General features: G+C 49.6%; 1 protein-coding gene across 4 annotated transcripts in view; it reads right to left on the reverse strand.

The window, feature by feature from the left end:
• Positions 1–3,006: 3,006 nt before the first annotated feature.
• The window catches only part of DUS2 (dihydrouridine synthase 2), a 51,259-nt gene continuing 26,700 nt past the window's right edge, over positions 3,007–27,565 (reverse strand). For 2 of the 4 annotated variants that reach the window (XM_027619843.2, XM_027619845.2), the window contains 13 exons: positions 25,679–25,770; positions 24,824–24,867; positions 23,597–23,657; positions 19,158–19,205; positions 13,544–13,609; positions 13,289–13,359; positions 11,035–11,121; positions 9,529–9,697; positions 7,293–7,414; positions 5,872–6,021; positions 5,029–5,116; positions 3,836–3,909; positions 3,007–3,596 (listed from right to left, as the gene is read on the reverse strand). In XM_027619843.2, coding sequence (XP_027475644.1) covers positions 3,359–3,596; positions 3,836–3,909; positions 5,029–5,116; positions 5,872–6,021; positions 7,293–7,414; positions 9,529–9,697; positions 11,035–11,121; positions 13,289–13,359; positions 13,544–13,609; positions 19,158–19,205; positions 23,597–23,657; positions 24,824–24,867; positions 25,679–25,770 — 1,310 coding nt within the window. In that variant the 3' untranslated portion in view covers positions 3,007–3,358. Of the gene's footprint in view, positions 3,597–3,835; positions 3,910–4,044; positions 4,086–5,028; positions 5,117–5,871; positions 6,022–7,292; positions 7,415–9,528; positions 9,698–11,034; positions 11,122–13,288; positions 13,360–13,543; positions 13,610–19,157; positions 19,206–23,596; positions 23,658–24,823; positions 24,868–25,678; positions 25,771–27,565 lie in introns of all 4 variants that reach the window. The other 2 variants (XR_003524281.1, XM_027619844.2) reach the window with 2 other exon arrangements.

The following is a 27,565-nucleotide window of genomic DNA, read 5'->3' on the forward strand; positions in this document are numbered from 1 at the left end:
GGACCTGTCAGTCCCATCACTGGGAAGAGACCACACACAGAAGCTAGAGATGCCTTGAAAAATTCACCCATTCACCAAATGAATCCATCTGTTTCCCCGCCACTGTGCAGCTGGAGAACACTTAGACAGGGTTACATCTTAGGAAGGTTTCTGGTCTGGAGGAAACTGAGAACTCTAACCTGAACTGATAAGGGCTGGAGCCACAGTGGGCACTGACTGCAGGAAGAGTGTTGCCACCTTGGTCAGAAGGGTAGCAATGGCTAAGAGCTCTGCAGGCTGGGACTATCCTATCCCACTCACACACACCGATACATTGTCTCTCCACCCCTTTTCCTCAGCCAGGATCTCCCCTATCAGCTCTTCCTCAGGCCAGCTCGAAAGCTCTTTAGATGGTAGGAGGTCATCTGACCTGCCGCCAGCCTTCCGAGAGCCCTGTGAAACCAGGAGGCCAGGGGACTACTGCAGTAGATAGGACTCCAGACTCATGGACAAGGACTATGTGGGTCCCTGTATACCCTCTCTCCCTCCTGTGTGAATGCGAGCCAGGCCTGAGATTTAGGGAAAGCCATTACCTTCATCAGCTGCCACAGGCCTGGTCCTAAGCCCCCGATGTTGAAGGCTCTCCTGTGGCCTCTGAGCCATGGAATGGTACAGCTTAGCTTAGCCCAGCCCAGCCCCTTTTGTTCCACATTAGGGGAAACAGGAGCCTTGGAGGAAAGTCAGGGTTTAGAAAAGTTCTTTCTTTCCATGCCACATACCCCATTCAACAAGCTTGTCTGATTCTTCTTTTATTCCTGCTCCCCACACCCACACCAAGGCTGGCCGTGGCAGACACAAGAACTGCCCTTGAGCAGTTCCCAATCTGGGCAGAGGCAATACCCGCCAACTCCAATTGAAGAAAATTGGTTGCTGAGGTCAGCACAGGGTGCTGAGAAGACAGGGTCAGCACTTTGTTCTCAGATACTAGGCTGAGGAATTTGGACTTGAGCCAGAGGGCAATGGAGAGCCATAGAAGAGTTCTGAGCAGGAGTGACCCTGGAAGGAACTAAGTGTGCAGGGCTAAGAGATTCCCCACTCGTCTCTGCACGAAGTCCAGTCTTCTTGCCTCAGCCTTTGGAAGATGTGCCACCCCCTCCAGCTTTACTCATCCCTCCCTCTCATGCTCAAAACCATGTGTCCCCAAAATGTGATGAGCTAAGAGGAAGTCCTCAGTCTAGGTGGCTGGAATGGATGAATACATGCTGTGGACACTAGCCCACAGAGGGGTTTGGGCATCTAAGTGGTCACCTAAGTGGGCATGGTGAGAACAATGAGTGAAGCTTTCAGACCTGACTGGGCCCTCCCAGTTGGTCCCAGACTTGGGCAGGTCACTCTGAGACCAGGGCAGGCATCACTGAAGTATGCTAATGTGAGACTATTTGAGAGCCAACATATCCTAGGATCTTTGCCAGATATCCTCAGTTATGGAACACACATGAGCTCCTCTCCACCTGCTCCCCTGTGAATGACCCTCTCCCCAGTTCTTTTCCTGGGCCCTCTAAGCTCCCATACTCCACCTCTATTTGTTTTTTTTCCAGACTATGTCTGAACAGCTGACCTCCACCCCTGCCTCTCCTTCCCCATAGCCCAGAAATAAACCTAACCCTACCAGAGAAGGGGCTTCCCCAGGGAAAGTACACTGGTGGGAGAAGAGGCCTGAGGGTACAACCCAACACCACAGAAGTGGATCTTTAGACTTGGTATTTGGTCACCACAGGTCCCTTCCACAAGCTCTGACTAGCTCAGGATGCCCGCAGGTCCACGGGGGCCTCTCTGTCTGCCCTGTTCCACTTGGGATATGAGGGAAGACAAAGGGGGCATTTTAACTGAGACAGGTTTTTTGTGAGAAAAATCAGACAGAAATTGTGCCTAAAGCTTGATACTGAGACTGGACCAAGCCTCAGCTGTCTCCTGGGTGGGGTCCCTTCTCTTAGAGCACTTGTCTAGGAAGCTAGGACAGCCCCAGCATGGAGTGACCCCATTAGCCACACAGTGCCCTATCACAGGCCTATTTATCCTCCAGCCAACCTCCGGCAAGCAGAGAGCAGCTGATCTCCCTCTCAGAGGAGGGCCCTCAGACCCAAAGAGCACTAGAAGTGACTTGCCCAAGGTCAGACCGCAATGGGCCCTGGGAGATGGCTGGTAGTGCACACAGAAGAACAAGTGTGCAGGGAGGGGCGACTCCGGGATTGAGACAGGCCTCACCTGCCTGATCTTTCACTCTGGCCACCAGGGCCAGGGGCTGCTGGCTGGCATAGGGGCCTGACCCCAGGGACATGACAGAAACATGGCCTTGGCCTGGAGGGGAACGCCCCTCCCCACAGAACTTGGAAAAGGGGAGGAGAAGTAGTGTGTTTACAGTGGAGGAAGCGGGGGTGGTGCAGGGCAGGGACCTTTGGTCAGAACGCCCCTCCCAGTAAGAGGGGGAGGGCCCATGAGATGTGGTAGCCGTTTGTTTGCTTCTCACTGCCAAGAGGAAATTAAAGAGAATCTGCCACTTCCTTCCGGCCCAAGTGGGATAGTGGGGGCTGGTGGCAGGCAGTGGCGTGGGTGGGCACTTGTAAGGGCCCCAAACTGCTGGCATCAGCAACATGTGTCCTCAGTGTCCCCTGTCTGGAGCCGAGACCTCATCAGGTCTCGGCTCCAGCCAGCTGGGGATCAAACCCAGGACCCCCCCCCCCACTCACCTGAGCTGGTCCCTTCCTGGAGCACCCATACCCTAATTGTTCCCCAGATTCTATGGCACCTCTCATCACGAAAGTTAACTGATGGGTAGTACCTCAGGTTTGCCATCAGTAGAATGGGCTTCTTGGGCCTTCCTGGCTCAGCCCAAGTCCTATGAGCATTAAAGATGATACCCTGCCCCTCATTTCCGACCAGACCCATAAGGATGGGCAGGGGATATGCTTTAGGGAGCTCCAGCTCTGCACAGAGGGTGGGAATAAAAGAATTATGCCAGGCCATGAGTCTGTGTGTGAAGATGCCCAAGGCTAAAGCAGCCAGCCATGGGTAAGGGTAGGGGGATCTTTATTGCACTGTACCAATGTCAGGTTGAGGAGGTGCCACCTGAGAAGCTCCTGTTTTCAAAGAAAATACTGAGGTCACTGGGAATTTGGCCTTGCTACTCAGACCCACCAAGGGAGATGTGCACTCTAGGCACCCTTTAGCCTGTGCTCCAGGCTGATGGCCCAGGTCAGGACCTCCTAACTCCTGCCAGGAACAGTCAGAGAATTGTCCAGTGGCATCTGGTTCATGCTCTGCACCCACAGACATCTTACAGCCAGGGTCCTGAAGCAGGTGACCAAGGTAGGGACAATGGTCACCAGCCTTCCAGGGGGCTCTCTTCACCACTTCCCAAGGCCACAAAGAGCTTCTTGCACAGCTCCCCAGGCACCGCTTGCTCCTGATTTCTGGGACCCCCAGGGTCTTGGTCAGTGGCCTCCCGCTTGCGTTTGTGCCAGGAGGGGCTCTCCTCGCCCAGCCGACCCTCAGGGAGGCCCCGGCTCCGCAGACAGACGATGGCCGCAGCCTGCTCCGCCAATTTCTTAGACTTGTCCCTGGGCAGATGAGGCATGGGACAATAAGGCAGGTAGGTAGGCAGGCTGGTTGCAGGATGAGAGGCTGAAAAGGCCTGACTCTATACACCCTTGGCAAAGACTCTGACAAAACTGAGAAAGGGGGTGATCACCTGGGGATGCCACTGCCCAGGTACACCATCCTCCCCAAACCCTCCTCGGCCAAGGCTGGGTTCAGGCCCCTCATCCCACGCCCCAAGCCCACTGACGAGGAAACTCACCACAAGGTGGACTGGTACTTTTGCTCAGCAACAGTCACAACAGAGCAGAAGAGGCGATCCAGGGGGCGCTGAACCTGGTGCGAAGAGAGGAAAGGAAACAGGGATGGCTGCATGGGAGCAAGAGGAATGAGCCCTGGGGCTCACCTGCCAGGATCACGTGGAAGACAGAAAAAGGGAAGTACTTCCCACCTAAGTTAAATGAAGGCTACCTGTGTCACATGCTCCTCCCCAGCAGAAGTGCCTGGTACATCTGCCAAGGAAGAAAGGCAGATACATAAACAGGCAATGACATTCTAGTGTGTCAGGAGTTCAATCGTGTCCCTAAGCAAAGGGCCATCAGAGTCCTTAGCTGCACGTGACCAAGGATCCTGCTCCTACTGACATCTGGATGGGCCAGGTCACCCAACATGAGGAGGAATTCACCAGATGGCAACGGGGTGAGAGGGGGCAAGGATGGGGCAGAGAAGGTACACTTGGCAGAGCGACCACGTGATATGGCTGCACAGAGAGCTGAGTGAATGAGAGAGGAAGCAGAAGGGCATGTGGGGAGGCTTGTGCTCTGTGCTGAGGTGCTAGGGCTTGATCCCAAAGGCACTGGGGAGAGGATGACTTGAGCAGGGAGGCAGAGGTCAGATCTGTTCTGGAAAAGTCACTCTGGGAGAGGGGAACACAAGTCCTAGAAGTAGATCAGAGGTCAGAAGGCCAGTCCAGAAGAGACAGAGCAGCCTAAATAAGGCATGGCCATGGGGACCAAAGGAGGTGAAGAAAGACTGTCTTAAAGTTTCCACCAAGGGGCCTCAAGTCTAGGGCCCAATTCTGAGCCCCATTGGCTGAGGCCTGGTCCAAAAACATGTCTGTCTAACTTTTAGGTTAAGTAAGCCAGTTGGTCCTTTCCAGAGAAGTCTAAGCAACACCACTGGCAGAGATTGGCCCAAGCGGCCCATTAAGTAGGTCTCAAGTCCAGTTTTATGAAAGTGGCCAGAATGAGACAACAGGCCCACTATCACAGGAAAGGTGCTATCATACTGGTCCAGCCGCCAGCAACCATTGCATGCTCATGGAGGGCAAAGCCAGGCTCCAGTCAAGCAGTCTGGAATTCAGGGTATAAGCTATGGGTGTGTTGGGGGTGATGGCACCAGCCATGGGAGGCACTGTAGAGCTGGATGCAGGGCAGGCCACAGCCGGGAACTCACCGTGTCATACACAGGCTGCGCCAACTTCTCCTTCCGGCACCACTCCAGCAGGCACATCTTGGGGGTGATCTGGGGTGAGTATGCTCTCCTGGGGCAAGGAGAGGAAGGAGTCAGGGCTCACCCACCAACACCACCAGGCTGCTGCCTTAGGATTCCTGTACTTATTCCCCTGAGCTCCCATTTCTGTCCCACCACTGGTGTGGAGCCTGGATTCTACCTAAAGGGAAGATGGGCTTCAGCATGCTTGGGGAATTGGGATATGAAGTGAACTTCCAGCACTCTGAACTCTAGCCTGGAAAACAGCTTTCAACAGCCAAAAATTAACGTCCAGGGGCACCTGGGTGGCTCAGTCGGTTAAGTGTCTGACTCTTGATCTCAGCTCAGGTCTTGATCTCAGGGTTGTGAGTTCAAGCCCCATGCTGGGCTCCATGCTCAACATGGAGCCTATGTTAAAAAAAAAAAAAGAAGAAGAAGAAGGTCCAGTTTGCCTCTCAAGACAAGACAAAAGGGAGTGGGTGGGGGGTGGGAATACAAGTGGCCAAGCAATGGTCTGGGATCTAGCTCAGTACCCATCCTTATTAGGTCCCCTGAGTTGTGGGACAAGGTGGATCAAGGAAAAGGTGAAGCTTGGTCACCCCAGGACATCACCCACACCCCTGACAGTGCTGCCTTGGCCTTCAGGGACTGTCTTCCCTAAAGTGCCTTCTTTGGGATGCTGAAAAATGAGAACAAGGATCCAAACCAAGAAGACTTGTGGTCCCGGAACTTGGCATTAACCATGTATAGCAAGCAGCAGCTGAGGGCACAGGCCCTGGCCAAGCTGACGCCAACCTGGAGACCTACCGGTCAAACTTGACAGCCATCTTAATGACACCAGAGGGGTCTTCAGCTGGCTCCCCCACAGCCTCTGGGGTCCGGGCCAAGAGCTCAGCCCGCCGGGCATTTAGCTCCCGTGTCACGTCCTCGTAGAAGGCACCAAGACCAAAGGCCTCACTATGGAAGGACAAGTAGAGCAAGCCCTTTAGTGGACCCAGCATCCAGAGAAACTACTTTAAGAGCCCAGGGCCTCACCACTGAGAAATGACCCCTCCTCACCCCACCCCCAAGCGTGCACACACACACACAAACACCACTGAGACCTACCCCTGGGATCAGCCAGGACTGGCAAAGAGTGAATGTGAGCCGCTGAGGCTGGACAGTGGAGGGCAGGCTGGGCTGGGTGGAAAAGGCTGTAAAGGTCACCTCTACCACCTGACCCCAGCCTCTCTTCCAAAGAGGAAAACACAGGCAAGTGTCCCCAGCCAGCAGTAAGCAAACTGACCTACACTGAACAAGCGCCTGGGTTATACACAGCCCCATCCTCATGTGGGCCCAAGGGAGGAAGAGACAGAGGCCACGACCACTAAGTGGTTCCCCACTTCCTGACCCCGCCACAAGCAGTTAGGCCTAGCCTAAACTGAGGTACCACCCAGAATTACAGAGTTATACTCTTTCTCTTAAACTCACAAGACACCTGAGTCAAGCTGATTAAGCTATGTGGGGTAGGGACAGAACCAACACCACAAGCCCAGCGCTGGGAAGAGAGTTCTGGCAGCTCTTTTCCCTTCTAGGAAGCATCTTGAGGGCTAAAGGATATTTGTTTGGATGGGTGCCTGGGCACAAGTGTGGTTTAGGAAAGTTTCTTTGAGGAGGGAGGAAACACACAGTGAGGAGGAAAGAACATTCAGGCAGAAGACCCAGTATAAGCATAGATGTGGAGCTGGGGAAATAGACAAATAGACAGGGGGCCACAGGAACAGATAATAGGCCAGGTTGTGAGGAGCTATACCTAATGTAGAGGACCAAGGGGTAGCCTCCCAGACTGCAGAGTGACGGGTTGTGGGCACAGGCTCAGGCTAGGGGGCTAGGGGCTAGATTCTACAACCTCAACTCTCCTGACCATTGGGTCTTGATGGCCTGGTGTGTGACAAATCTGTTATTGGGAAAGCCCCTTCCTTCCCAAGAATTCCCAAGCCCAGCCCCCACATTCCTCCATCCTACTGGCACTCTACTTCCCCAGATTCTGCTGCGAGATCAGTCCAGGGATGGAAAGTTCCAAAGTTTTGTTAAGTATCCAATTCTGTGAGGTGAAACTGTACCACCACCCCACTCCTGTACATCCGCCTCCAGAAGCTGCATCCCTGGTCCCTGATAGTCAGTTTAGGGCTCATAGTCAAGCCTGGCAATGTCTGCAAGGAATGATGGACAGCCATTGCCCCTCTCACCAAATTTCCTGGGAAGACTGGGCAGCATGGAGCAACCTTCCCTGTGGCGACTCCAACTGTTCTCGTAGCATCTGGCACAAGCAGTACTTGGTGTTGGTGTAGTGGTTCTCATACTGCACGGCCTGAGGGAAGAACCAGCATGAGCCCACTTGCTGCCCAGGCAGGCTGTGAGGCCTGAGCTATGCCCTGGTGGCAGAGAAAGGGGCTCCAAGGGGGCATCAGAGGTGCGCTCGCAGCTGGGGCAGTGTGAGCCCATAAGGAAAGCCACCTCCATCCTAGCCATCTACTCCTCCAATGAGCGGTACAAAGCTCGAGAGTCATAGCCAAGACCCAGGGTGAGGAGCACACTCAACCAGACAGACTGAAGGACGTCCAGATGTGTAGGGAGCCCTTCCTGCTTCAGCCACCACAGGCTGCCACAGAGGACCTGCTGCCCTCCCAGGGCAGGGACGGAGGGCAAGTCAAATTCTGGTGTGGCAGGAGCAGCACCAGGACAGGGGTGAGATTCTTCTATTTCTATACACAGTGGGTACCTTCCTTGCCCACATCTTAAATAATCTGTCCCCAGTAGCCACCTGCATGGAAAAGCACAGCCTCATGTACCAGTCATGTTCACATGCTACTTGTCCCTTAATTGAGCTTCACAAGCCTCACAAGCGTGAGGTGCAGCTGTTACCACTACTCCTGACAAATGCGGGCACAGGGAGGCAAGATGACTGCACAGGGAGACACCCTTAGAAGCCTGCCTGGCTGGGGCAGACAGAAAAATCCTGGGTGAGAGGGGCCCCAGGCCTCTAGAACACCCTCCCAGGCCTCGCCCTCTACACTCTTCTAATATCTCCACCTGGGCCTATGTCTTCAGTGCCTGGGAAGGTGCCATGACACGCTGAGGACAAAGCAGAGATACGCTGGTAAGCCCCAGCTAGCGGCAAGACTTTGATTTGCTTGTCTGTGACAGAAGGCACCTGGCTGGACCAGACACAGCCCTGCCTATGCTTGAAAGCCACTCCCATCCTCCAGGACAACAACTCTTGAGGAGCTGCCAAGGGACAGACTGAGTAGGAATGATAACAACACCTTTTACCCAGTGAGCAGTGCTGAGCGTGTCTTCTCTGCTCGTGCCAGCCAGCTGCGAGAGCTAGACAGGTGGCCTGGGCTAAGGCAAGCCCCCCTTGTCTCTGGCTGACCCAGGGTACTGGAGAGCCCGGTAGTCGGTAACCTGCCCAACAGGACACCTGGAACCCAGGGGATGAGGGCTGTAGCATCAAGCAGGGAGGCTCCAGGACACAAACTGCCCATCTCTAGACAGAAGCCTCAGGGCCTCCTACCATCCCCAGCTTGCACAGTCCTGGGGATACCCACACGCCATGGCGGCCACGGCTGCCACAGGCATGGCCATGGCCTGAAGAAGGTATGGGCAGGCTGAGGATCTGAGAAGCTCCTGACCCTCCCAGGAGGGTGTGAGCCCCAGTATTGAAGAGGATGAGGGCTGGACTCTCTGCTCAGGCCCAACACACTGAAGAATTAGAAGTCCACTGACTCCCTCTGCCTGCAGACAATTACAGCTAATAGAGTTTCAGAGAATTCTAGGATTGTGCCAAAGGGACAGAGCAGGTGAACTGGTCAAAAAGTTCCTTTAGAGGGAAATGCCTCTGGCACTACCATCAAGCTCTCAGTGAGAGGAAGAGGCTGGTCCCTGAGGAGAGGGTTAAAGTTAGGCTGGTCCCTAAGTCAGAGGTTAAAGGATTCTGGGAATTAGCAAGAAAAGAGTTTTAGAAGTGATCCTGACTTATGACCAAAAAGAAGTCTCTACAGAGATAATCTGTCCTCAACAACAGTTACAACGGCCCCTCCTGGCTGTCAGGCACCAGCCCTTTGGCATGGGTGTCTTCAGTGACACAGACCCCACTGTCATTGTGCATGCATGTATGTGGGGGGACGGGGGGATGAGAGAGAGAAATACATCACATGTTTGGGCAGCATCCAGAATCCAGCGGTCCTTACTACGACCCCCACGCCTGGGAAGCTTTCAAAGGAGGTGACAGTAGGGGCATGCCTCCCCAGCACACTCTCTTCACACTGCAGTCAGGGAGACCCAATGCTACATTACAAGAACTAAAAAGAAAAGGAGAGGAGCAACAGGGCTGCTGGTGGCTGGGGGCTCACCCAAGGTACTTTTTGCAGGAATATGGCAGACAGTGAGAAATGTTTCTTTTGAAAAAGTACATAGACATACATATCGGATGTACTTCTGCATGACCTCCTCCAGGGGTCGCAGACCCTCCTTGAGAAAGATGGATGGGTTCCACATGGCAGCTCGGGCCACCATCACCGAAGAGGCTGCTGTGGCTTGTCGAAAGTCCTCTATGTCCAAATACTTTTGGATGTGGTCGTAAGATCCTCCACTGAAAGGCAACAGGGGAGTGAGGGGTGTCCCCATCCTTATACCAGCATTTTCAGAAAAAGGCAACTCCCAGAACTGCTACTCATTAACTGTATGGCTTTGGCCAAATCCTTCAGCTATGAGCACTTCGGGAGAATGGAGGTCATAACGCACACCCCACTTTGGGGTCAAGAACACCAAGTGAAATGACGCAGTGAAACAGCCTGAACCAGGCCTGGCCCATAACAGGTCTCCCAGAGATTTTACCTTTCTTCCTCCTCATCCTAAAGCCAGCCCAAATCTGAAGACATGGGTCTGTAAGTGGATGTTGGGATCACAGGAAAACCCCCAGCCTGGGGCACTGATATACCTACTAATGGCTGGGTCAAAAACCACAGATGCAGTGGTGATTATGAGAGGAAGGAAGGAGGCCCACTTTGGTTGCAATTTCCCTTCCTGCCACCCAGGAAGCCCCAAGGGCCCCCTTGGAAACCGCTCTGTTTGTATCTGTTCCATTAGGAGTCAGGTGACAGCCTCAATTCTGAGACAGTGTTGTATGTACTGTGGGAAAGACTCTCAGGTGGCGGCAGCAGCATCAGGACCCAGGCTCTTGAGTCCTATCCTCTCCAAGCCACTCCTACGACTCCTTGGCCTAGCGACAACCAGGCCTGGCTAACACCCCCAACCTTGGCTCCCTTCTTCCTTCTCACAGTCAGGCATGCCTATTGTCAGGACTTCGGGGCTTTGGAACTTCTCTGTTCCCCTCCTGCCCTCGGGCTCGGTGCCATCCTACGGTGCAAGGCTACGCTGGACTCCCAACTGGCCCACACAGCCAGCTCCCCAATGACAACTGAACACTGTCTTGCTACTAAGCCTCTGGGCTGGTCACTGGTACCTCACAACTGTTACCTGTCTCGGCTCCTGGTCCTGTAGCTGCCCAGAATGCTTTGGACTGTGACCTGCCTTATGCCCCCTAAGCCATATCTCTGTATGCTCTGGCTTGGGACTACTCACCCTACACCCTGCACACCTAACTCTGGGTGTGACATGACTGTCCCCTGGGCCTGCTTCAGCGGCCGCCTTCTCGCTCTCCCGGTCCCGTGAACACCCCTTACCTCAACCCATCCATCAGAATGCCCTGCCTGCTGCATACCTACAGCAGCCACACACCAGAGGCCAGGGGACATGACAGGTACTTTTCAGCCTCATGCCCAACCTCATGTTTTTGTCCCACCTTTTTTTCCTTTTCCCTTAGATCATTTTTTAATGTTATCTGAGTCCATTTTTTGTATGTCAACTCAAATCCCTCAGAGTGAGGTAGGAGCATAAAACAGGAAATGATGAAGAAGAGAGGCTTACTTGGCTATGACAGGAATGGAGAGGGTTTCAGCAATGGCTTTGATGGCTTCACAGCTCACAGGGTGCTGAGGTCGTTCCTCCCGCTTCCTTGGAAATAAGGAAAAAAGATGGGGCCAAGGGCTGAGGCCATGTCACAGTTTGGACAGGTTTACCTTAGCCAAACCCTACTGTCCTCCCTGCTGAACCTCAGGAAGGTCACACGGCCACGAAGGACAGGGTTCTGGGCGCAGAGGATGTCTCTCCATGACCTCTGTTGTAAGGGGCAGGAGCAGCATAAGCCCCTGCTGGGAAGGCAAGTCCAGCTCTTGCAGGCCGGCGGGTGAGGCATGGCAGAAGAGGGCTGGTATGGGTGGCCTGGCTCCCAAGGTCACACTGCCTTTCCCTAGCTTTCCCTCACCTCTGCCAGAGATGAGGGACGGTGCTTTAAGAATGCTGCCCCTACTGTCCCAGTCCTGCCCTCCCTACAAGACTGGGAACAGCTGCTGCCCTCAGACTGGCCACTCCCACACAGCTGCCTATGCTGAGGCCAAGTTGGGCAGCTGATTCTGGGGAGAGGCACCTGGCACAGGGCAGACCCCACAGCCAGGACAGGCCACAGATCATGGCTGTCACAACGAGCCCCGGGGAGGCAGGACCACAGCCTGGGGCCCCTCCTTCCAAGGTCAACTGCAAGAAGTTCTTGTGTATGAGTAAGTTTTAGGGATACTGAAGTGAGCCCTGATCTAAGCTGTGCTCAGGAATGAGCAAAAGAGATGGTCGACCAGACAGACCTTGCTCAGTTCTTGCCTGGGCCCATCCTTTCTGGTACACTCCTCAATAAAAGGGTCAGGGGCCACAGGGCCTCAGAAGGCCTATCAACCCATCCCTCACCTCCACCTCCCCACACCCTCAGCAGCCAGGCCAGTCCATCCTCAACAGCTTTGATGGCCTGAAGGCCCCTCTTTAAACTCACCCATATCTGTCTTCCTGGTGTTTCCAACTACTGGCAAAAAGGAATAGCTATATTTATTCAGAGAATACCAGATGCCAGGCACTATGTGAAGGCTATATATTCACAATCTCATAAAAGCCTCAAGACAACGCTATAAATGAGGAATGTGGTGCTCAGAGAGGTTAAGTGATGTGTCCAAGGATACACAGCCAACAAGCAGCAGAGCCGGGAGCCCAAACCAGGCAGCCTGAGCCTAGAGCCTGCTGTGGCAGGGAGGAGTATGTGTGTACATGTGTGTGGCCTTTCACCGCCCCCTACTGGCTTCAACCCGTACAGCTCTGCTTTTCTCTTTCACATGTTGGAGTTAACGGGTTCACTTGTCTGAAACGCTGTAATAGACACAACCAGCAAACAGTGGGCTGTTCCTACAAGACCCCTGAAACCCAAAAGGAACAACACTCAGAGAAGAGAGGTCACTCTGGCCAAAGTCTGTTGACCTGGGATGTACAAAAGCACATCGTAGACACAGGGAGCAAGTCGGCCTGGGAAAGCAAAAGGAGCCGTCAGCAGCACGTCAGCTCCCAGAAGAGAGCACATTAGCTGCAGATACAAGGGCTGTTTCAAGTAGTCACCGTGACAGACGGTGCCTTTAAAAGAACAGCCATCTGCTTAGGATCATTTGAGGGAGAAGCCATTGCTCAACGTAGTGGAAAGAAAATGAGATTCACAGTTCTAATCCCACCACTTCCTGGCTGCATGGTTCAATTCTGAACCTATCACTCGATCTCTACCATTTACACATCCTGAGGGTATGGGTCTTTCTCTTTCCTCTTGTGTCTCTAAACTCAGTCTTCCTCTCCGTCTGTCTGTCTTTAAACTCAGTGCAGTGTCTACCACCAGTAGATGCTCAGTGAATGAAACAAAGAAGAATGCCAGCCTACAAAGGGTTTGACTGCCCTCAGGACTTATAGGATGTCAAAGAGCTAGGCAGAGGTAGGCTGCATATGTAGAAGAAAAGCTGGCTGTCACCTGGGGTCTGGCGAAGCATTGTTGAGATAGCTGGGAGCTGGGGCGCCTGGATGGCTCAGTCGGTTAAGCGTCTGCCTTCAGCTCAGGTTGTGATCCAGGGGCCCTGGGATCGAGCCCCACATCGTATTCCCTGCTCCGCGGGAAGCCTGCTTCTCCCTCTCCCTCTGCTCTGCACCCCCAGCTCATGCTCTCTCTTGTTATCTCTTTCTGTCTCTCAAATAAATAAAACATTTTTTAAAAAAAGAGAGCTGAGGACCTCCCTGCAAGTCAGTCACTAGCTAGGCAACCACTCACCGGCCATGAACTGCGACGGCAGCGATGCCAGTCCTCTCCATCCGCTTCACAAGGCTCAGGGTATCTTCCAGCTGAGGAGGAGGACAGCCCAGGGTGGTTACTGAAGCTACCGGGGGAACAGCTGCCAGCTCCCAGAGTGGGCTCAGCCCCACTCCCTCCTCCAAACCTAATTCAGCTCCTCGAGAATCACTCACCACCCCACAAATGAACATCCCCAGGGAAAATGCACCTTGAAATGTAACACATTATTCTTACCGATGGCAGGATGCGAATCTTGCAGGTCACGGGTCTGCGGGTTCCTTTAACAAGAGTGCTAAGGATCTGCGGACAGGAAAACACAAACTATTCTAGAAAAACAGCCACACTGCTCAGACTAATTAACTGTGCTACAGGCCTGTGCACCACCGTGGCATGGACAAGTCTATGTTCACGTAGGTGTCCTTCCTTTCCTACGCTAGCACCCCAGCGCCAGAAGCCCCTTGCCTGGTACACCGTGGTGTACTATACTTGGTAAATGAATGAATGAATGGACCTGCATGCATGCCTATGTAGAACACAGTAATCCTTTGCCAGGCAAACATCAGAATCATCTGTAGAGCTTAAGAAATACAGAATCTTACATTCTACCCTATACTTCCTAAATGGGTCTCTAGGGGCAGGGCTTAGGAATATGTGTTTTCAAAAGACTATCTTATCCAGCCATAAAAAATGAGGAAGTCCTACCATTTGCAAAAAACATGAATGGACCTTGAAGCATTATACTAAATAAGTCAGAGAAAAACAAATATGGTATGATCTCACTTATATGTGGAATCTAATAAAAAGAAAAGCTCCTAGAAAAAGAAATCAGATTGATGGTTACCAGAGGCGTTGGGAGGGGGAACTGGAGAAAGGTGTCAAAAGGCACAAACATCTAATGTACAACATAATGCCTGCAGCTAACACTGCTGTAGGATATCCAGGAAAGTTGTTAAGAGAGTAGATCTTGGGGTGCCTCAGTGGCTCAGACGGTTAAGTGTCTGCCTTCAGATCAGGTCATGATCTCAGGGTCCTGGGATCGAGCCGCGCACTGGGCTCCTGGCTCAGCAGGGAGTCGGCTTCTCCGTCTCCCGCTGCCCCTCCCCACCCGCTGCCTCTCCCCCCCGCTGGTGTGCGCTCTCTTGCACGCACACATGTGCTCTCAAATAAATAAAATCTTTTTTATAAAAAAAATTTTTTTAAAGGTTCAGCTTAACACCCTCCCTCCTCAACATGATTCTGAGGCCTCGTCCTGGTTGGAAAGACATGGAGGACAGCTTCTTTCCTGCTTGAAGGCCACGTTCCCCAAGTGCTATTCCAGGATCTGCCAAGTGAGGGAGCCAGGAAGGTCGTACAGGTCCTGCCTGGGCCCTGTCCTCATGAGCCTCTCTCTCTCTTTTTTCTCATGTACCTCTCTTTAGGTGGGCTGGTTACACAGAAGTGAAATTGGCAAAGTAAAAGACAACATATTCAACACACTAAAAAGTATTAATTTGCACAGTAATTGCAAAGGACTTCAAAGAAAGATCAAGAGGTCATACAGGAAAGAGTCAGATCACATATGAATCAGAGACCAAGAGACACGCAGAAAGGGGCGCCTGGGTGGCTCAATCGTTAAGCGTCTGCCTTCGGCTCAGGTCATGGTCCCAGGGTTCTGGGATCGAGCCCTGCATCGGGCTCCCTGCTCCGCGGGAAGCCTGTTTCTCCCTCTCCCACTCCCCCTGCTTATGTTCCCTCTCTGGCTGTGTCTCTCTGTCAAATAAATAAATAAAATCTTAAAAAAAAAAGAGAGAGAGAGAGACATGCAGATGACAATGAACGTCTGTCGTATTGCTATATTCTTCCCTCGTCAAAAATTTCAGGCTAGGGGTTCATGGCTGGCTTAGTTGTAGAGCATCCAACTCTTGATCTTGAGGTCGGAAGTTCAAGCCCCATATTGGGTATAGAGATTACTGTAAAATAATAATTTTTAAAAATTTAAAAAAAATTCAGGCTAGGCAAGCTGGAGGGAAGGTGATCCCAAGAGCCCTCTTCCAAGAACTGGATTGCCAGCAGAGCACAGGGGACACCCAGGCCACTGCTGTCAGTCTTGGTTCTAGACAAGTGGGGGCAGCAGAGAGCCAGATTGCAAGAACCAGTCCCAGAGGGCTTTCTCTCAGGCCGAAGCTGAGACAAACCAATCCAGAAGACATACCAAGAAGCTGGGCTGACAAGGCAGGTAGACAGATAAAGGGCAAGAGAGGGCCTACTGGCCTAAGCACAAATGCCAGGGACTGGCAGGAAGGAAAAGTCCCCAGATGCTGCCCCAGGAGTTGGACTGGGCCTGTGGTTCTAGGGTCACTCTGGCAGGCCTTAGGGGGCAACTACCCTTTAATGGGGTGGGGGACGACTGCCAGATCCACTGAGGTACACAATAAAAATTCTCTCTCTAGTCCTATACTTAAGACTAGCAGTACCATCTCTGGAAGGTTCCTTTGCTAGTGCTGACTTAGAATCCCCTGATGTTTGGTGACTAAAGCAACGTCAGCTGGTTTGATCCAGTTCTGTTCTGCAGAACTTCCTTTGCTGTATTTCATCCAAGTAGCTCTAAGCACTTTCTTTAGTATTTCTGTTCAGTTCATGTGCGTGTTCAGAATCAGGAAGGAAATTAGTAATCAAAATCCCCAGCCACCTGCAAAGGTCACATTAAGGGGACTGGGTGAATACAGACTGCTTCTGGCTAGGCTCTAGCATGAAACCCTGCTGGACTCAACTCTCCCAGATCCAAGTTACACCACCTGTCTGTGGTGTGAAAGTTTGAGGGGGGAGAAGGACCTGAGGTAAGCTCGTAACACAGATAACACAGCACATCCTCCTACAGGCAGGCTCATCTTACACCTCTCCTAGCTGACTCAGGAAAAGTTGACTCTTAGCTCCCCTGGTCGTTGCAGGATGGGCAGAAAGGAAGATGGGAGAGCATAGGCTTAGGAATCACTGGGAACTGAGTTCAAGTCCTGGCCCTGCCAACTGTTAGTCATAGCCTCAGTGTACCATGCACAGGGGAATGCCCTGGGCAGCCAGGGGGCCCCAGGAAATCTTGGGTAGGGGTGAGAGAGGGGACATTACTAACCTAGAGTCTAAAATGAGGTTCTTGGGGCACCTGGGTGGCTCAGTTATTGAGCATCTGCCTTCAGCTCAGGTCATGATCCCAGGGTGTTGGGATCGAGCCCCGCATCGGGCTCCCTGCTCGGCGGGGAGCCTGCTTCTCCCTCTCCCACTCCCCCTGCTTGTGTTCCCTCTCTTGCTGTGTCTCTCTCTGTCAAATAAATAAATAAAGTCTTTAAAAAAAATAAAAAATAAAATGAGGTTCTTAATCTAGGGAGGGTACATTAGAGTTACCTAGGACGCTTTCTCAAAAGGCTAAATAATACTCCCTCCCAGCCCCTATCCACTCCAAGGGTATATAGAATTCTCAACAGATAAAATCCTTTTTTAGTATTATTATTGTAGTAAAATATATATAACATAAAATTTTCCATTTCAAGCATTTCTAAGTGTATAATTCAGTGGCATTAATTACGTTCGCAATGTTATACAACCATCACCATTACCTATTTCCAAAATTTTTCATCATCCCAAATGAGTATCTTTATTTTGAAAAAATTCTGCACATAGCCTTGAAATGCTCCCACAGACAAGACCATGGACCTAAAACACCAGCCTGAAAGAACCCACAAGGTTCTCACCCACGTCACCCAGTCTGCCAGCCAAGTTTGAACCTGCATCTAATCCAGTCCACTATTCTTGGGTCCCATCTAGCTTTGTTGTGGAAGCCTGCAACCTCCATGAGGCAAACCCCATCCACGAGTCCAACCTGGTCCATCCAACAACGCCATCAAATGGAAAAGGAATGGAATGAACTGAGCAGTATAACTCTGCTGCCTCATGTATGAAATGTGCCTTATCCAAAGAGGGGCCGTGGAGAAGACAGAGCCAACAGTATGGGAGGGAGAAACCAGGAGGCTGGAGAACAGGATAACAAAAATGTCTGTGGGCACATGTTGTGACGCCAAACCACCCCACACTGGGGCCCTCTCCCCAAAGTGTGGTGATGAATTTAACATCCACAGTTGTCCAAATCCACTCCATCTTGCATAGAGGTGTCTGACTGGAGGTTCCTAAGTCCAGATGTCTACTGACCTGTAGCGAGACACTTACAAACTACACCTGGGCACCTTTAAACTGAGATACCATCAAGAGGGGGCAACTGATACTGGGGTAGGGGTCACAAGACCATGGCCCTAGCCTCAGCTCCGCCTGCTACTTATCTGCTACATAATCGTGAGCAAATTACTTTTATCTCTCTGTGCTTTAGTTTTATTATTCTTGATCAAATAGACATAACAAATGTCTCCCCTGTCTACGTCAAAGGGCTTGAGGAACAAATTGAATATATATACATATATAGGCACATTACATATTTGTACCTATATGCACATAGGAAAAACTGAAAGGCACCAAGCCCATCAACACACTGGTCTTCCAAGATCCCAAAGACAGTGGGGCTGGAGGAATATACACAGTCGAGGTGCTGACAGGGTAGCCAGCACAAATAATGGCAGCTTTTACTGGTGGTGCCTTTTCCGAGTTGCTCTAGCCTATTGGAGGCACTAGGAGGCTTAAAGCCCAGACAGGGAAGTGGGAATGGAAAATGAAAATAAAGGAGCTAAGAGGAGCAAGAGAGAGAGAGCTGGTGGACTGAGAAAGAAGTAACAGGTATATATGGTATAGCAGAAAATGTCACCCCTACAGGCCCTGGCAGCTCACAACACGGGGTGGCAAATGCCAGGGCCTCATAAACCTGGCCTTTGGAATCACCAAGGGAAGGGGACCAGAGGTGACCAAGTTCAGCTTGCCTCACATGACCCTGGCCTGATGGCTTTCAAAGGCTGGTGGTAGACTCCACCAGTAGGGAGGAGACCCACTGCTGCTCTCAGCAAGCCCCCTGGGAGAGGCCATCCCCACACCCCAACACCACTGAGTCTGTCCACAATCCACAGGTAGCCTGGCGTATGCTCTCATGATCTTCTCAGAAGGGAGACAGACCACACACAGGTGGCTCTAAGTGACTCCTCAAGGCCCCAGCTCTCAATTGACATGTCCCTAAGCCCTGGGCTTTTGAGGAACTCCAAGGCTGCTGTACACTCGCTCAGGGGTTCCCAAACCTGGCTGTATGTCACAGTCAATGGGAAGCCTTTCAAAAATTTTCCAGACTCCAGGAGTACCTGGCTGACTTAGTCGGTAAAGCATGCAACTCTGGATCTCGGGGTCATGAGTTCAAGCCTCATGGTGGGCACAGAGCTTACTTTAAAAAAAAGGGAGGGGGAGTGTCTGGGTGGCGCAGTTAGTTAAGCGACCAACTCTTGGTTTCAGTTCAGGTGGTGATCTCGGGGTTGTGCTCATGTGCTCTCTCTCTCTCTCTCAAATAAATAAATCTTTTTTTAAAGATTTTTTTTTTTATTTGACAGAGAGAGAGAGTGAGTGAGTGAGAGAGCACAAGCAGGGGGAGAGGGAGAGGGAGAAGCAGACTCTCCACTGAACAGGGAGCCTGATGCAGGCCTCGATCCCAGCACCCTGGGATCAGGACCTGAGCCAAAGGCAGACACTTAACTGACTGAGCCACCCAGGTGCCCCTCAAATAAATAAATCTTAAAAAAAAAAAAACAAAAAAAACACAGACTCCAGGTGGAGTGAGTAACTGATTCGCTAAATCTTGCAGGGGGGGAGGCAGGTGAGGGTGGGTGGGTGTTCCAGACAACTCTAGTTCACAGGCATGTGTAAGGACCTCTGCTTTCACTCCTGCAGGACTTACCTTCTCAATCTTGTCAGGGTCTGACAGCAGAGCAGCTCCCATTCCTCCCTAAGGAAAAGCACACAGAGGGTCTTCTTATAGCTGGAGGAGGGTAGTCCTTCCCCATGGTATGGCAACGTGGTATGGCAAGCCGGCACCACCCCGGGACTCACAGCCAAGAGACCGAGCTTCACTGGCAATCGGCACTTCTAGTCAAGTAGGAAGCAGCAGCATCCAGGCCCATAATGTCAGGGATCAGAGTTGGATGAATTCTAAAAGTCATCACTCTGATCCTCTTGGCAAAACCCACAGATCTAGCTACAAGCGGGTTCCACAAACATTGTTCCTCAGGAGTGCCCGTTCCCTACCCAGGGTCTCAGGGTCTTAATAAACTAAACTGCACAATATGGTAAGCCCTTAAGAAAGCAATGAATTATTCTCCCTTTGAAATGAAATCCAATACACCTTCGGCCTATCCTCCCAACACTTGTTTTGGTACCTTCACTGCCAGCAAAGCCACTTAGAGGAACATAACCTGAAAATTTTGCCCAGGCTCCTCTTCCCTGCCAGCAACAATCCTCCAGACTGACGTCAAGCTCTAGCAAAAGCCCCAGCTAACAGAAACCAACAACCCGAGGAGCCACTTAATTCCTGACATTAACAACAGTAGCTGCCTCTTGATGGTGGGATTGTTGATGGTTGGTCTTTTTTTATACTTTCCTATATCACACAAGTTCTGGACAATGGTATGAATTACTTTAATAATCAGGAAAGGGGAGCTGAACCCATTAAAAAATGAGGTAAAGGGAAAAAAACCAAATCCAATAAATAAATCCCTTGTCAGTACACAGACTGCATACTAATGAATGCTCACAGGATGTGCTCAGAAGTGTGAAGTTCACTTATTACAGTTTAATTTCATATTTAAGGGTGACAGGTTAGAATCCGAGAACCCTGAGCCACTGCAGACTCGCCCAGCCAGAGCCTGCATTTCAGAGGAGACTGGGAAGGGTGGAGGAGCTACCAGTCCTGGTCTACCTTGGCCACAAATACAAACCTCAGAAGGCTTAAGGAAGCCCTGGCCACTCACCCCCGGCTCCGTTCGTCCACCTCACACACAGTCACAGTCCTTCCTTGTGGAAATCACAGGATCTAAAATCCAGCCCTTCTACAACAATGGCTTTGTCAATTAGTATTTCCTTCCTTCCTTCCTTTCTAGTTAACGTATTTGCTTTTTTGAACAGGTAACACGTTAAAAATTTTAAAGGTTCAAAAGGGTAAAAAGTAAGAACTCCCCTTCCCTGAGAAATGGAAAACTTTTCAATATATACTTTTCATAAGGCTTCAATTTTTGAACCATGAGAAGAGAGTGGCTCTTCAGGGGGTATATACTCGTATAGCATACTGGGAGCTATCTATTCTGACTGGTCAGGGCCAGGGCCGTGCGTGCCAGATGTTAGCTATTTTGAGGAGCACCCCTACAATGGGAATTTATTCCTTATGCCAAACCAAATAAAAACTTGATTTCCTTCCCCAGGGAAAACCAGTGTCACTAGTTTCTTGTGTGTCTTTCCAAATATATTCTATGACTAGAAATGTAAACATATATAAATATCATCCCTCATATATAAATGGTGGTATACCATATCTAAATTGGCTCCTTGCTTTTCCACGCCACAATGTATCAGGGAGATTATGCCAATAATTTAAACTCTGCTCTTTACATATCTCAGAAGTACAAAGGAGTAATTAGAAGACAGCAAAACAAGGTCCCAAGTTTTCAACTCCTCACAGACAATTTCAAACCTCCATAATTCCTTGAAGTAGCTATCTACAAGGCCCTGTGGTTTTCAAGCATCCAAAAAGCCTTTCCTTCAAGTAATCTTTGCCCTCCTGGCCTAAAGCCAACGTCCCCAAGCCACCTAACTCCAGGGAACAGAGTAGCTGATTCTGGGCAGTGAATCCAGGGGGACATCTGCTGTGTCTACACTGCAGACCCTGACCGCACATCCTGTGATAAGGTTCCCAGCAGCAGCCGCACAGGACTCCCTCTGGTGCCTCATATGCAGCCAACCCCAGGCTGTCCTTGTTATCTGTCCCAAACATGCTTTTTCTCCAGCAGTCCCAATCATGTGGAAGACAAACTGTCCTCCTGACTACTGGTCTTTCCTCCCTCTACCCCAAACACTCACTCCACCTCCCCCCACCCAGTCCAATCAACTGCCAGCCAAGTCCTATCAAATGCTGCTCCAGTTTCACTTCTCCTCTCTCCACCAGGAATCTCCTAAATCCGTGTCCCTACCCCTAGCCCGTTTCCACTTGAATCTACCAGACATGGCTCTCAAATTAGTATTTCTAAGTATTTCTATCACAGAATATATTTGGAAAGACACACAAAGAAACCAGTAACGCTGGTTTCCCCTGGGGAAGGAAACTAAGTTTCTGATCACATGGCTTCTCTGTTCCAAAAGGCAGAAACATCAAAAGCCCAAGTTCCGCTAATCTGGTCCTAACCAAGATTTTCAATCCTGTGCTCTTCTGCTTCCTCTTCATTTTCCATGCCCCAACTCAAAGTTCTCTGCCTCTGCCTCATGCTGGCCTCTCCAGGGCCCCTGCCTGTGCCACTCCCTCTGCCTGCAGGGTCCCAGATCCCCTCATCAAGGACCACATCTCCCTAGAAGATACTTAGTTTAAGGGCTGCCTTTCCCCTCCTTTCTCCAAGCTGCCCTAGCACTCTGCTCTGATCTTCTGATATGGCAACGGGCACACATGTATTGCATCCTCTATTCTTTTTAGCATACATCTCAGTTTTATTCATGAAAAAACAAAGCCCTGTTCACAATTTTTTCTTTAAAAATTTACATCGTTAATTACTCAGGCATGAGTGCTTTGTGTTTATTTAGGTGTGTATGTGTATGTAAATAAAATTTTTCCTGAACCACTTACAGGTAGGTTACACTGTATCATAGCCCTTTACAACTAAATATTTGTGTGTATTTTCTAAGAATAGAGATATTCTTGGGGCACCTGGCTGGCTCAATCGGTAGAACGTGCAACTCTGATCTCAGAGTTGTGTGTCTGAGCCCCACGTTGGGTGTAGAGATTACTTAAAAATAAAATCTTTATGGGTGGGGCACCTGGGTGGCTCAGTCCGTTAAGCGTCTGACTCTTGATTTCAGCTTGGGTCATGATCTCGGGGTCATGGGATCAAGCCCCACATTGGGCTCCATGCTCAGCAGGGAGTCTGCTTGATATTCTCCTCTCCCTCTCCTTCTCCCTTTCCCCTTCTCCCCATGCACTCTTTCTCACTCTCTCTCTCTAAAACAAATAGATAAATCTTTAAAAAAAAATCTTTAGGGGCACCTGAGTGGCTCAGTTGGTTGAAGGTACGACTCTTGATTTGGACTAAGGTCATGATCTCAGGGTTGTGAGATCGAGCCCCACATTGGGTTCCACGCTGGGCGTGGAGACTGCTTGGGATTCTCTCTCCCTCTGCTGTGTCTCCCCCCTGCCCTGCTCTCACTCTTTCTCTAAAAAAAAAAAATTAAATTAAAATTAAAAAAAATAAAATCTTTACTAAAATCTTTACCTTATTTATTTATTTTCATGTACATGCAAAAGCGGGGTGGGAGGGTGAGCAGAGGAAGAAGCAGACTCCCTGCTGAGCAGGAAGCCTGCTGTGGGACTCGATTTCAGGACACTGAGATCATGACCTGAACTGAAGGCAGACGTTTAACCGACTGAGCCACCCAAGTGCCCCTAAAAAAATAAAATCTTTTTTTTTTAAATTTATTTATTTGACAGAGAGAGACGGTGAGAGAGGGAACACAAGCAGGCAGAGCGGGAGAGGGAGAAGCAGGCTTCCCACCGAGCAGGGAGCCCGATGCGGGGCTCAATCCCAAGACCCTGGGATCATGACCTGAGCCGAAGGCAGACGCTCAACAACTAAGACACCCAGGTGCCCCAAATAAAATCTTTTAAAAAAAAGAATAGAGATATTCTAACAAAACCATAGAAGAGTTATCAACTTCAAAAACTTATACTGATACAATATTTTTAGCTAATCTGCTATGGCCCGTAGTCCAACTTTGCCAGTTGACCTAACAATATCCTTTTGAGTATTTTCTCCATCTAGTACGGACCTAGTCCAGAGTCAGGTAATGTCTTGTTAGTTGCCTTTACTCTGTACCCTGTATTTGTGAGGTATATAAAGAAATCAGTTTAGGGACGCCTGGGTGGCTCAGTCGGTTAAGCGTCTGCCTTCGGCTCAGGTCATGATCCCAGGGTCCTGGGATCGAGTCCCACATCGGGCTCCTTGCTTGGCAGGGAGCCTGCTTCTCCCTCTGCCTGCCACTCTCCCTGCTTGTGCTCACACTCTCGCTCTTGCTCTCTTTCTCTCTGACAAATAAACAAAATCTTTAAAAAAAATTTTTTTTAATTTAAAAAAGAAATCAGTTTACCTTGGTAGAATACTCTTTTGGACAGCCCATGTTTACATCAATACCAGCCACATCATTTTCCCTGGGAAAACATGAGGTAGAGAAGATTATAATAAAGATCCAACTTGAGGAGAGAATTTAGAGTCAAAGGCATGGATCTGTGCTCATGAACCTCTCTTACCATGTCCCTGGCCCTATTAAACATGCCAACCCCCAGTGACAGAAGGTGAAGAAATTGGTCTCTGAAAGGTGCAACTGCTTTCCCTGAGCAGAGTTCAAGAAGAGCATATTGTGCTCAAACATCTACAACGGGCTAGTTTTGGAGGACTTTGCCACTTGGGAATTATATCAGATAATCCAAATACTGAGCCACATTGAACTTGATCCCAGAGTTCCAGTTCTGACTTGGGTAGTGAAAGCCATTTGTCAATGCACAGAAGTGACATGAACACCAGAGCCCGTTCCCAGAGCACTGGTTCTAGTAGAAGTTATGGGACTGCCTTTGTTTGCTGGGCTGCACAGTTGGTTTACTCCCAACAATTTTCAGATGTGGAAAGGACCCTGAGCTCATCCTCTGGTGTGTATACAGTTAATAGTCTGTAACTAATGCCTGAGTTCCTTCTCAGTGCTATTGTAATTAATAATAATAATAGCTAACACTAATCCCTCACTACATACCACATATTGCGAAGACATTTACGTGCATTATCTCATTTACCATCACCTATAATGGCAGAGGTAGGTAGTACTACTGGTCCCACTTCCTAGGTAAGGAAACTAAGTTCTCCTAGTTAAAGTATGGTTAGGTAACTTATGTAAGGTCACTCAGCAAGCAGCAACCAGAATTCCAACCCAGGTCTGTCTAACTCCAAAGCCCATCTCTTTAACCACAGTACTCTCCTGCCTTCATTAATTTAGGCAGTAATAAGCCTTACCCTACACTTCATGAGACTCAAAACCTTAGGGATCAGTCATAAGAATCCCTGGAAAGGGAGCTTCATGAATAAACACTAAAAAATAGTTGCCTGAACAGACGTTATCTGGGATCTGGGTACATGGGTACACATGAGTCCCAGGCCAGCCCTCAGAGGCCAAAAACAGAGAAAAAAAACCAGACACTCTTAACCTGGAAAGAGAAGGTAGAGAGCTAAGAGACAGAAGGGTAGTCGCCTTCAGGGTCACCAGTAATAGTAAAGCTTCACAGCCCACAGGAGAGGCAAAGGCAGTCCCAAAGAGAGAAGAACTTACACAAGTCTGGCCACTGCAAGGGCTCGCTCCGCATCTGAAGTCCCCTGGAAACAAAAGAGGCTCCCTCAACCACCATCCATGACGCAGGTACATGTGCACAGATGCACAGACAAACCCAGCGATGACACCACGTATGCGTGTGCGCATGCACACGCACTTCAGCGAGTAGAGTCTGGCTGGCATCCTCTTAAACAGCCAGCCCACTCTACTAGCTCACTGTCGGAGGTAAAAATTGGACCCGGAAGGCCTAGAAAATGTCCTCAATGCTGTGATTACTTTCTAACATACAAAAAAGTTGACAAAATTTTATAGTGAACATTCATTCATATACTCACCACTTACATTCTACAATTAATATTTTGCTATGTTTGCTTTATCATATGTCTACCCATTGTTATTACCAACCTTTTAAAAACTTAAACATCATGCAGAATCTATTTCTGAAAAAGCACCAAGAAATTCCCTAAGTGAGAGAAGAACGCTATGGAGTCATTACAAGCCTAACGTAAATTAACTGCTCTTGAGGAAACCTAATTTTCTTTCTATGGGAAATATGTACAGACTATACAAAAAACAAAGAATGTGAATTGAATAACCAATTCTAGGGAGTAAAAAATATGTTATGCCAAACAGACAACTCCTGCAACTAAGGAAATTGTATTTGACACTGGAGGCATGTAACAAGAATGCTAAAGCTTGATTTCCTTAAATCGTCTCTGACAGTGTAAACACTCATGAACAAATCTTTGAAAAACACTGAAGCAGAGTCTCAGGAAACCACCACTGTGCAACGGAGCCCAGGTATTTAAGGATGAGTAACCCTTGGGAGGGCGCTCAGCCCCTGGGATCTCATACCATCTGGAAGACAACCCTGTTCTGTTCTCTTTCGCAGGTGCGGAAGACTACTCGGTCATCAGGGGCGACAAAGTCCACTGTGCTGAGCACCTCTGCAAGAAAACACAAACACACCGGGCCACTCAATGAAGAAAGGAAGTTCAATCTAGCCTAACCCTGGAAGAAAACACAGCAAAAATATCACTTTGAAGGGGAAAAAGGGATGCTGGAAGTACACAATTCTTCAAAGAAATCGGTATGCACATGGAGGTTTCTGAGGTGCTGATGATGGTCCAGTCCCTGACTTAGGTGATGGTAGTTACATGCTGGTTGCTTTACAGTTATTTGTTATACCACATGCTTTTGTTTTATGTACTTCATTGGTGTAGTGTGTATATTTCATAATTTTTAAAACACTGAAAAAAAATGTATACACGTGGTACCTTGTCTGTATTTCAGGTTTGGCCCAAATATTCCCAGTGTCACTCTGAGGTTGAGGAAAGTTGCTGTTTCTTAATTTACCATGTGCTAGGTACTGTGAGTGGAGATTCACTCTATTACAATCAACCCTCATTATGTGTACTTACGTACTTGCAAATTTGCCTGCTTGCTAAAATGCATCTGTAACCCCAAAGTCAATACTCATGCCATTTTCATGGTCATTCACAGATATATGTAGAACTGCAAAAAAAGTCAGTCACCTGGTGCATGCCTTCCCAGCTGAGGTCAGACAAGGCAAGGCTCTACCTTCTTATTTCAGCTCTCACACTGTAAATAAAGTGTCTTTAAGGTGGTATATTTAATGCCACATTTTTTTCGCATTTGCTTTTGTTGCTCTCGCTGTTGAAAATGGCCCCAAGCACAGAGCCGAAGTGCTCTCTAGTGCTCCTAAGCACAAGGCTGTGGGGTGCCTTAGGGAGAAAATCCACGTCAAACAACCTTTGTTCAAACATGAAATTAGAGTACTGCTGACTGTGAGTTCAATGTTTAAATAGACTTACACATTAAACAAGATTATGTACTGATCTGTTAGTGAAATTGTTGTAACCCGAGGCTCACAGGAACCTAATACTGTATTTTCCCTAAAAGCAATGGTTCAGTATTTGCTAATTTGGTGTTCAAAGCAATTTTTTTTAAAGATATTATTTATTTATTTGACAGAGACAAGACACAGCGAGAGAGGGAACACAAGCAGGGGGAGTGGGAGAGGGAGAAGCAGGCTCCCCGCGGAGCAGGGAGCCCAACGCCGGGCTCGATCCCAGGACCCTGGTGTCATGACCTGAGCCGAAGGCAGACGCTTAACCAACTGAGCCACCCAGGCGCCCCTGTTCAAAGCAATTTTATAGAGCATAACTATTGCAGGGGCACCTGGGTGGCCTCAGTCGTTGGGCGTCTGCCTTCGGCTCGGGTCGTGACAGCAGGGTCCTGGGATCGAGCCCAGCGTCGGGCTCCCTGCTCCGCGGGGAGCCTGCTTCTCCCTCTCCCACTCCCCCTGCTTGTGTTCCCTCTCACTCTCTGTCAAATAAAATCTTTTTTTTTAAATTTTTTTAAAGATTTTTTATTTATTTGACAGAGAGAGACACAGCGAGAGAGGGAACACAAGCAGGGGGAGTGGGAGAGGGAGAAGCAGGCTTCCCGCGGAGCAGGGAGCCTGACGTGGGGCTCGATCCCAGGACCCTGGGATCATGACCCGAGCTGAAGGCAGATGCTTAATGACTGAGCCACCCAGGTGCCCCTCTGTCAAATAAAATCTTAAAAAAAAAAAACAACTATTGCAAATAATAAGAATTTCATATGTTCTTCATAATAAAGCACTACAGTAGGTACCACCATTACTAGCTTCAAAGATGACTGCCACATGAAAGAGATCCAACATGGCAGATGAGAGACTAGGCATACCCTGTGCAT

Source organism: Zalophus californianus, chromosome 17 (assembly GCF_009762305.2).
Source record: "Zalophus californianus isolate mZalCal1 chromosome 17, mZalCal1.pri.v2, whole genome shotgun sequence".
NCBI classification, from domain to species: domain Eukaryota; kingdom Metazoa; phylum Chordata; class Mammalia; order Carnivora; family Otariidae; genus Zalophus; species Zalophus californianus.